Source organism: Colobus angolensis, unplaced genomic scaffold (genome assembly GCF_000951035.1).
Source record: "Colobus angolensis palliatus isolate OR3802 unplaced genomic scaffold, Cang.pa_1.0 Scaffold44, whole genome shotgun sequence".
NCBI classification, from domain to species: Eukaryota; Metazoa; Chordata; class Mammalia; order Primates; family Cercopithecidae; genus Colobus; species Colobus angolensis.
In genome coordinates, this window is record NW_012117821.1 from 203,673 (window position 1) to 214,539 (window position 10,867).

Genomic DNA, 10,867 nt, shown 5'->3' on the forward strand with positions numbered 1-10,867 from the left:
CTGATGGCGAGTGATGATGAGCATTTTTTCATGTGTCTGTTGGCTGTATGAATGTCTTCTTTTGAGAAATGTCTGTTCATATCCTTTCCTCACTTTTTGATGGAGTTGTTTGTTTTTTTCTTGTGTATTTGTTTGAGTTCTTTGTAGATTCTGGATATTAGCCCTTTGTCAGATGAGTAGATTGCAAAAATTTTCTCCTATTCTGTAGGTTGCCTGTTCACTCTGACAGTTTTATTAAGTGTCTTGCACTCACTCTGTCCTGCCACCCTGTGAAGAAGGTGCATGCTTCTCCTTTGCCTACCACCATGATTTTCAGTTCCCTGAAGCCTCCTCAGCCATGTGAAACTATGAGTCAATTAAACCTCTTTCCTTTATAAATTACCTGGTCTCAGGTATTTCTTCATAGCAGTGTGAGAATGGACTAATATGCCCCACTACTTGCTGGCGTGGCATCACAGTAGACAAGCTAAAACTGAAGATGTAAATAAGACTTAGGGCTCATAACATAATACCAAAGAGTCTAGGTTTCAACCAAAAATCACTCATCACACCAAGAACCAGGAAAATCTCAACTTGAATGAGAAAACACAATCAACAGACACCAAGATGATACAGATGTTAGAAGTATCTGACAAAGATTTTAAAAACACCCATTATAAGAATGCTCAACAGATAATTTAAAACACACTTAAAAACAAATGAAAAATATAAAATTCTCAGCAAAGAAATAAAGTCTTAGGAAAGAAACGGAAGATATAACAAACCAAATGGAAACCTCAGAACTGAAAAAGACAATGACTGAAATTAGAAAATCAATAGATGGGCTACAGCAGAATGGAAGGCACAGAGGAAAGAGTCAGTGAACTGGAAGATAGAATAATAGAAATGATCCAATCTGAGCAACAGAGAGAAAGTAGACTTTAAAAAGTGAATAGAGCTCAGGGGCCTTTGGGACTATAACAAAAGATCTAACATTCATGTCATCAGAGTCCTGGAAAGAAAAGAGAAAGAGGCAGAACTAAAGAAGTATTCAAAGACATAAAGGATGAAAAATTTCCAAATTTGGCACAAGATATAAACCTACAAATTCAAGAAACTGAGCAAACCTCAAACAAGATAAACTTAAAGGAACTCACATCAAAGCACACTGTCATCAAACTTCTGAAATATAAAGACAAGGAAAAAAATCTTGAAAGCAGCGAGAGATAAACAACATCTTACCTATAGGAAGAAAACAATTCGAATGACAGTAGATTTCTCATCAGAAACCATGGAGCTCAGAAGGAAGAGGCACACGTTTTTTCAAGTGCTGAAAAAAAAAGAACTGTCAACCCAGAATTCTATACCCACTGAAAATACCCTTCAGGAATGAAGGGAAAATCAAGACATTCTCAGATGAAGGAAAACTAAGAGAATTTGTCACCCACAGACCTATCACAAAAGAATGTCTAAGGAAGTTCCTCTAAACAGAAAGTAAATTATGCAAGAAGAAATACTAGAATATCAGGAAGGAAGAAAGAGTAACAGGAGTAAAAATACAGGTAAATACAACACACTTTTCTTCTCCTCTTTTCTAAATTACGTTTGACAGTTGAAGCAAAAATTATAACATACTCTGATGTGTTTCTAAAAGTACACAGAAGAGCTATTTAAGACAATTATATAATAAATGGAGGAGGAAAAAGAGATATAAAGAGAGGTAAAGCTTCTATATTTCATACGAACTGGTAAAATGACTACATGAAGAAACTGGAGTAAGTTATGTATATATAATGTAATACACAGGGCAACCACTAAAAAAAGCTATACGAGGTCTTAAAAAACCTATAAAAGAGATACACTCAAAAATACTACAGATAAATTAAAAGGAATTCTAAAGTACATTCAAGTAACCCACAGGAAAGGAGAAAAAGGAAACCAAAGAAATGAAAAACAGAAAGAAAAAAACAGAAAATAAGAAATAAAATAACAGACTTAAGCCCTCATATATCAGTAATTATGCTAAGTATAAACAGTCTAAATATGCAAAATAAAAGACAGAATTGACAGAGTGGATTGAAAACATGAATGCTATCTACAAGAAATTTACTTCAAATATAACTATATAGCTAGGTTGAAAGTGAAAGGGTGAAAAAATATATACCATGCACATATTAATCAAAAGAAAGCAGGACTGAACATATCTACATAAGATAAAGTAGATTGCAGAGGAAAGAAGATTACCAGGTATAGAGGACATTACACAACAATTAAAGGGCCAGTCCATCAAAAAGACATAGAAATCCTAAATATGTATGTGCCTAAAAACAGAACTGCAAACACATGAAGCAAAAACTTACAGTACTGAAAGGAGCAAAGATAAATCCACATTTATAGTCGGAGACTGAATACCCTTTTCTCAACAACTGACATACCTAGACAGAAAATCAGAATGTAAACAAAGATACTCAATAACATCATCAACCAACAGGATCTAAATGATGCTTATGGGAATGTACACCAACAACACAGAATGCATGTTCCCTTCAAAGGTTCACAGAACATACATCAAGATATGCCACATCCTGGGCCATAAAACAAACCTTAACAAACTTAAAAGAACTGAAATAATTCAGAACGTGTTCACTGACAATAATGTAATCAAACTAGAAGTCAATAACAGAAAAACACGCAAATCTCCTAATGTTTGGAAACTAAACAACACACTTCTAAATAGCCCATGAGTCTTCTCAAAGGAAATTTTTTAAACGGAACTGAAAAAATATACAGTATGAAAACCCGTGGAATGCAGCTGCCAAGAGAGAAACTTACAGAGCTAAATGTTTACAGCAGAAAAGAAGGAAAGACTCAAATCAACAATCTAAGCTCCTACCCCCAGAAACTAGAAAAGAAGAGCAAAAGAAGCCCAAAGAAAAGAGAAAGAAGGAAATAATAAACAGGAAACATCAAATGAAATTGCAAACAGAAAAATAATAGAGAAAATCAATGTAACAATAATTTGTTTCTTTGAAAATATCAATAAAATTATACAAACTCCTAGTAAGACTTACAAAGAAAAAAGAGAGAAGACAGCAAATTACCAATATAAGAAATGAGACAAGAGTTACCATTACAGATTATGCAGACATCAAAGGGATAATAAGGAAACATCACAAACAACTGTACACACTTAAATAAAAGGGACCAATTCCGGCCGGGCGCGGTGGCTCACGCCTGTAATCCCAGTACTTCGAAGGCAGAGGCGGGTGGATCACGAGGTCAGGAAATCGAGACCATCCTGGCTAACACGGTGAAACCCCATCTCTACTAAAAAAATATATATTTACAAAAAATTAGCCGGGCGTGGTGGCGGGTGCCTGTAGTCCCAGCTACTCGGGAGGCTGAGGCAGGAGAATGGCGGGAACCCGGGAGGCGGAGCTTGCAGTGAGCCGAGATCGCGCCACCACACTCCAGCCTGGGCGACAGAGCAAGACTCTGTCTCAAAAAAAAAAAAAGAAGAAGCCAGGCGCGGTGGCTCAAGCCTGTAATCCCAGCACTTTGGGAGGCCGAGACGAGCGGATCACAAGGTCAGGAGATCGAGATCATCTTGGCTAACCCGGTGAAACCCCGTGTCTACTAAAAAATACAAAAAACTAGCCGGGCGAGGTGGCGGGCACCTGTAGTCCCACCTACTCGGGAGGCTGAAGCAGGAGAATGGCGTAAACCCGGGAGGCGGAGCTTGCAGTGAGCTGAGATCCGGCCACTGCACTCCAGCCTCGGCGACAGAGCGAGACTCCGTCTCAAAAAAAAAAAAAAGAAAAAAAAAGGGACTAATTCCTCAGAAAGCACAAACTACTACAACTCATCCAATATGAAATAGATAACACTGTATCTATTAAGGAAATTATATTTGTAATTTTAAAAATCCAGAAAAGAAATGCTTCCTTTGCAAAATTTCCCAAACATTTAAAGGAGAATTAATATCAGTTCAACATAATCTCTTCTAGAAAACAGAAGACGGACAATCCATTCAATTCAAAACATTTTATTAATCCGATATCACTCTGATACCAAAACCAGACAGAGACAGCACAACAAAGAAAACTAGAGCAACATCCCTCATGAATATGGAGGCAAAACTCCTTAACAAAATATTAGCAAACAGAATGCAGCAACATAGAGAAAGAATTATACACCAGTAGGGTTATTCATAATGACAAAGGCCAGTTTAATATTTGAAAATAAATCAATATAAACTACCATATTAACAGAAAAAACACACATAATATCAATTGATGCAGAAAATCATTTGACAATATTCATCCACTCACGACAAATATTCTTTAAAAAAAAAAGCAATAAAGGAGAACTTTCTCAACTTGATAAAGAACATCTACCAAAAAACAAAACAAAAAACAAACAAACAAACCCCAAAACCTTACAGCTAATATCATACTAAATGATGAAAGACAGAATGCTCCCTCCAGGAAAGATGTCAGTTCTTGCCACAGCTATTCAAAATAGTACTGGAAGTCACAGACAGTGCAATAAGAGAAGACAGGGAAATAAAAGGCATGTATGTCAGAAGGGAAAAAACTAAAACTGTTCATTTGCAGATATCTTATACTCTCTTTGGAAAATCCCACAGAATCTAAAAACACACACCTAGCACAAACATAAGCCAAAATTACATAGTTTCTTTTAAAATTTGATGAAAATGGGCTGGGCGCGGTGGCTCATGCCTGTAATCCCAACATTTCGGGAGGCTGAGAAACACAGATCACTTGAGGTCAGGAGTTCAAAATCAGCCTAGCCAACATGGTGAAACCCCGTCTCTACTAAAAATACAGAAAAATTAGCTGTGTGTTGTGGTGCGTGCCTGTAATCCCAGCTACTCGGGAGGCTGAGGCACGAGAATCGCTTTGAACCCAGGAGGTGGTGATTGCAGTGACCCGAGATGGCACCACTGCACTCCAGCCTGGGCGACAGAGCGAGACCCCATCTCAAAAAAACAAAAGAAAAAAACAAAAAAACAAAAAACACAAGATCAAAAATGACGAGGAAAAACACTGAAACAGAGGGAAATTTTTAAAACTTTAAGCCACCCTTAAGGCTATGTAAATAAGTGGGAAAACCTAGATCAAATGGATAATTTCTAGGGAAAATATAATGTACCAAACTCATCTCGGGAGGCAACAATGTTTAAACAGACCAACATCCATACAGAAAAAGAGGTATTACAAAGGAACTAACCTACAAAAAGAGACCAGACATCAACAATTTCACAAGATAATTCTATCAAATATTTAAAGACCACATAATTCCTATACTACTTGAGCTACCCTAAGACATTCTAATTATTTTTATGAACCAATAATAGGTATATCCCACAGAATATATCCTTGGATAGTATTTCCCAATAGAGCACTGCCAAGTTTTACAATGTTCATGCTTCTGAAAAACATATATATCTTTCATTACAGTGTTGTTGGCTTTTCTGGCTGATATTTATGTTTTAAAAAAGTATACATGCCCAAAAGTCAATATAATGTTTTTAACAAAATAATGTGGGGAACAACTCTCAGGCAGGACCAAATTCAGTTGGTTGTGTGAAGAAACCTGAAAGAGCTATTCCTTCAAGGTGGATTCCAAGTGGCTAATTGAGCCTACATTTAAGTCCGAGAGAAGCTGTCATATACTGAATGGAGGTCCCAGAACACTCACACCTTTTTAACTCTGGGAACTTTTACCACTCACCTGACCCAGCCAATCAGAGCTCAGCTATACTGACCAATCAGAACTCAGCTGTGTCAACCAATCAGACCAAGCAAGTCTGAATCCTTCATTTGCATAAAGGGACTTGATTAGCAGGAAATGTCAAATCTTTGCCTTCATTTTACAAGGAAGGCTGCATCTCCCTGGTTTGCAAATTGTTCACTAGAATAAAGCCTGTTTCCTCCAAATTTCTTTTCAGAGAACTTTTGTTCACAGTAACTTACAGGAATCACGTATGGATGTTTTTGAAAAGCACAACAAGTTTCAATAAAGGAGGTATCTAAAGCAATTGCTTATTAATAGCTATTTTAACTGGTAATCAGGAAACAATATGCTAAGCATTTATGTTCTATTATGATTATTAGTTTTCATTGTTTAACTGTGCTTTAATTATATTTTACAAAATTGGTTATGAATTTTTAGTTGACACATAACACATTATAATGTTTTGCCATTTAAAATAATGGGACCAGGCAGGGTGGCTCACACTTGTAATCCCAGCACTTCGGGAGGCCAAGGCAGGTGGATCACTTGAGGTCAGGAGTTTGAGATCAGCCTGGCCAACAAGGCGAAACCCTATCTCTACTAAAAATACAAAAATTAGCCAGGTGTGGTGGCAGGCACCTGTAATCCCAGCTACTCGGGAGGCTGAGGAAGGAGAATTGCTTGAACACAGGAGGTGAAGCCGAGATCGTGCCATTGCACTCCAGCCTGGGTGACAGAGCAAGACTCAGTCCCAAAAAAAAAAAAAACAAAAAGTGGGGTGGGTGTGAAAATGAGACCCTCTTTTAGAACATTTGATTTTCAGATATGGAGCTGTGAAGTTAAGCAATAGATAACTGTATGTCATTGATATTTAAACCTTACGATCCTCAAATGTGACAAAAGAAAGCTATAGAACACATCTTGCTTAAAAATATCAATCCAAAAACCCTACAAAAAATGTTAAACAGAATCCAATGGCATATTACAAAATAAATATAATAACCACTTGGGTTTATTCTAAGATTGCAAAGATATTTCATATCAAAAACTTCATTACTATAAATCCCCGTATCTAAGGGGAAAAAATAAATGATCTCTATGGATGATGAAAAGGTCTTCAACAAAATTCAACACCTATTCCAGATTAAAACACTTACTGAAGTAGGAACTAATGGATACTGTAACATAATTTTACAGACACACAGACACACACACACACACACACACGCGCGCGCATGCACACCCCTCAGGCCCCAAACCAAAATTTTATTTAGTGTAGGTAGAAATAAGGTGATGTCCAGTAATTCCATTGTTATCTGACACTGAAATCAGACAAAAAAATAATAATGAGTGGTATAAGACTTAGAAAGAAAGAGTTAGAAGTGTATTTTCAGAAGTTTTGATAATGTATCTGGGGAAAAAAAGGGGGAATCACAGTGAAACTAAGAAACAATTTGAGGATTCAGAAAAGTAGCAGGACACATAATCAACATATAAAAACTAACAGCCTAGATTTCTATTTCTAGTAGAAGTAATAACAGGGACCAGACAATCACTTATTTTTAACAATCAAAAACACCAGACATTAAGAGAATGAAAAACCAAGCTACAGACTGGGAGAAAATGCTTGCAAAACACATATCTGATGAAAGACTTGTATCCAAAATATACAAAGAACTCCTAAAACTCAACAATTATAAAACAAACAACCAGAATAAAAAGTGGGTAAAAGATTTGAATAGGAACCTCATCAAGGAAAATTATACACATGGCAAATAAGCAAATAAGCTCAACATCATATGTCATTAGGAAATTGCAAAATAAACAAAATATCATTACACGCTTAATTATAACAGCTCAAATCCAAAGTACTGACAACACTGGATATTGGCAAGGATATGGAGCAACAGGAACTCTCATTCGTTGCTGGTGGGAATGCAAAATGGTACAGTCCTTTTGGAAGATAGTTTGTCAGTTTCTTATAAAGATAAACATAGTCTTACCATATAATCCAATAATCATGCTGTTAAGTATTTACCCAAATGAGTTGAAAACTTATGTCCACACAAAAACCTGAACATGAATGTTTATAGCAGTTTTATTCATAATTGCCAAAAACTGGAAGCAACAAGATGTCCTTCAATAGGTGAATAAATAAACTGTGGTACACCCAAAAGACAGAATATTAATCCAATGCTAAAAACAAATGAGTTGTCAAGCCACAAAAAGACATAGGAAACTTAAGTGCATATTGCTACTGGAAAGAAGCCAATCTGAAAAGGCTGTATACTGTATGATTCCAACCCTATGACAGTCTAGAAAAAGCAAAACTATAGGGACAGTGAAAAGATCAGTGGTTGCCAGCAGGGGTGTGGAGAAGAGCATAGGGAGCCTGGGGAGGAGTCACATCTGGATTCCTGCAGATAAAAGTCAGGTAGGGACCCAAGGCTCATCCTCAAGTTGATCCACAGACAATCAGGTGAGGGAGCTGGGCAGGCAGACTCACTTGTGCCAATGGGAAGTGAACAAGTAAAGGAACCAAGGGCAACTTTCCTCCAAGGAAGCAAAAGAAAAGGGGAGGCTGAGCAGTTAGAGGCTGTGTCTTCCATGGTTATACCTGGAATTGAGAGCCAGTCCACAGGCCCCAGGTAAGAGCACCTGAGCAAGAGAGAATGTCATGCACACGTCTGTGTGTAGAGATCCATCTGCAAACATGGGCATGCACACCACTGTGTGTGGGGATGCGTCTGCAAACACGGGCACGCACACATCTCTGTGTGGGGATGCATCTGCAAACATGGGCATGCATGTGGTGGCACCTGATTGAGTCTGTCTGGTCTGCTTATGACCTAAATGCTTCTGCTGGCATTCATGTGAGTCCTGTTTCTATGGCCTCTCTTCTATCCCTTTATTCTCTGTACTTAAGAAAGGAGGGCTCCTCCTTGATGCCCATGAAATGCCCGTGCACCTTCCCCACCATGTAAGGGGCCTGCATTTGTAATCTCTCCCTATTAGACAGGCTTGAAGACAGGAATGACATCTTGGTCCCCTGTGCCCTCAGGGACTGCACACAGGCAGGCATGGGAAGGCTGCTCACTAGGGATGTCCCAAGCATCTGAGCAAGCAAGGAGAGGAAAGAAGGCAGCTCAAATAAAGGCCTGGGAGCAGCCTCAGAGCATGGATGGCATGGGCCCATGACCACATGGGCAGATATGGTGGAGAGCCTCCTCCTCTGCAGCCCCTCGCTCTCAGCCCCAGTCAAGGCCGTGGACAGAGTCCTCAGTAGCTTTTGTGCAACCATCAAGAGCTATGGACTGTCTTCCTGACAAGATTGTCTCCCTCCTGCTGTGCTCTCAGCACTCTAACGTAGCACTTGGCACTTAGTTGGCAATGTGCAAATATTTTGGGAAGGAAGGAGAATGGAGCTCAACCTCAGTTATCTCTGGGGCACTTAGAAATCAACAGGACATCAAGGGACAGATGTCGACAGCAAAGGACTCCCTCTCCAGCCAGGAGAACAATTCACAGAGGCAGGCTGGGTCCCCAGTGGCTGCTGTGGAACAGGAGGGAATGGGGGTTGCTGGACCTGCACAAGATGGGCCCTGCCCTACTGGCACAGGGAGATACTCACTGGGAACGACCGTGGCTTCCCCAGGAGGGCCCGTCAGCATCACTGGGATGTGTACAACAGTGCTCGCGTCTGGGGGCTGACTGCCCATGCGAGTGACATTCCGCTGATTGTCTGCATCCTCTGGCTGTTCCTCCACCTTCTGGAGACAGGTGCTGGGCAGTGTGTGCATAGGGCCCACAGTCACCGTCCCACTGGTCTCCAGGTCACAGTGTGGCTCCCTGCAATCAAGAATGAACATCAGGCCTGGGCGCGGTGGCTCACACCTGTGATTCCGGCACCGGGAGGCTGAGGCAGGAGGATCGCTTGAGCCCAGGAGTTCAAGACCAGCCTGGGGCATATAGCGAAACCCCATCTCTACAAAAATTAAAAAATTAGCTGGGCATGGTGACACGTGCCTGTAGTCCCAGCTATTCAGGCTGGGAAGGCTGAGGTGGGAGGACCGCTTCAGCCTGGGAAGTTGAGGCTGCAGTGAGCCATGATTGCGCCACTGCACTCTACCCTGGGCGACAGTGCAGCCCTGTCTCCAATAATAATAAAATAATAATGCACATCAGCAAAATCCTATCAACCAAAACCCTTAAACCTCCATGCAGACCAACTAAATCTATGACCACCTGCTCTGCTACTCTGGCATTCTGTATGTTTTTAAAATTAACCTCTACACCTCTGTGTCTTTAGTCTGAAAGGCAGGGTTGGGCGGACCCATCGACACACACAGACAGGGCGGCAGCTGGGTTGACCCCGGGCTGGGGTCTCCAGCGGCAAGTATTCTGGTTGGTTTGTGGCCAGTGGGTACCTGGCAACTGCTGGTCTTGGCCACTGGACCAGTTACCCCAGGCCCTCACGCCGGCCGCCCTCTGGGCCCGGGCCTCGGCTGCGCAGAGTCGGTTAGTCCTGCCCCAGGGAGCAAGCTGGGCTAGCTGGGGTTCTTCCTGTCATGGTCACATAGCCTGGCCCCCACACCCCACTCTGCGCCCAGCCCACTAGCCTGCTCAGGCTTCCATTGGGCCGTCCTGCCTCTCCTTCCTCCACAGCAATCCCCAACTTTCTCTTCTCCCAGGGCCACTTTGTTCTTTCCAAACCAATCGCAACAATTCCCACTTAAACTCTCCCTTCTTAAATAACGGCTGGCGTTCACGCACCACACATGCCCTGCCAAGTCTTTTACAGGTCGACCCTCCAATGCAGGATTGTCACCACCCTCCCGTGAACGGCATGCGGGGACCCCAGCCGGGACGGCCCTGGACAGGGCAGCGTGGCCGGGGGTGCAGCCTCCGCCGTGGACCCCATTCCCGCAGCCAGCACTGGGACTCGCACCGCCTGGGTCAACCCCTCCCTCACCGAACCCGTCCAGCCGCGGACTCACCTGGGCTGGTGGTTCCGGAGCTCCTTCTCCTTGTCGGCTTCCACTATCTCGGCCTCCTTCTCCGTGGCCTCCTTCTCCATGGCCTCCTTCTCCATAGCCTCGTGCGCAGGCTGCGCCTTGTGCCGGGCCCG

The 10,867-nt window shown here is 41.6% G+C and overlaps 1 protein-coding gene across 1 annotated transcript in view; it reads right to left on the reverse strand.

The window, feature by feature from the left end:
• Positions 1–10,867, reverse strand: part of CACNA1B (calcium channel, voltage-dependent, N type, alpha 1B subunit) — a 274,453-nt gene that overhangs the window by 101,659 nt on the left and 161,927 nt on the right. Inside the window, exons 19-20 of the mRNA XM_011957386.1 lie at positions 10,737–10,867; positions 9,371–9,588 (exon numbers count right to left, since the gene is read on the reverse strand). Coding sequence (XP_011812776.1) covers positions 9,371–9,588; positions 10,737–10,867 — 349 coding nt within the window. The remainder of the gene's footprint in view (positions 1–9,370; positions 9,589–10,736) is intronic.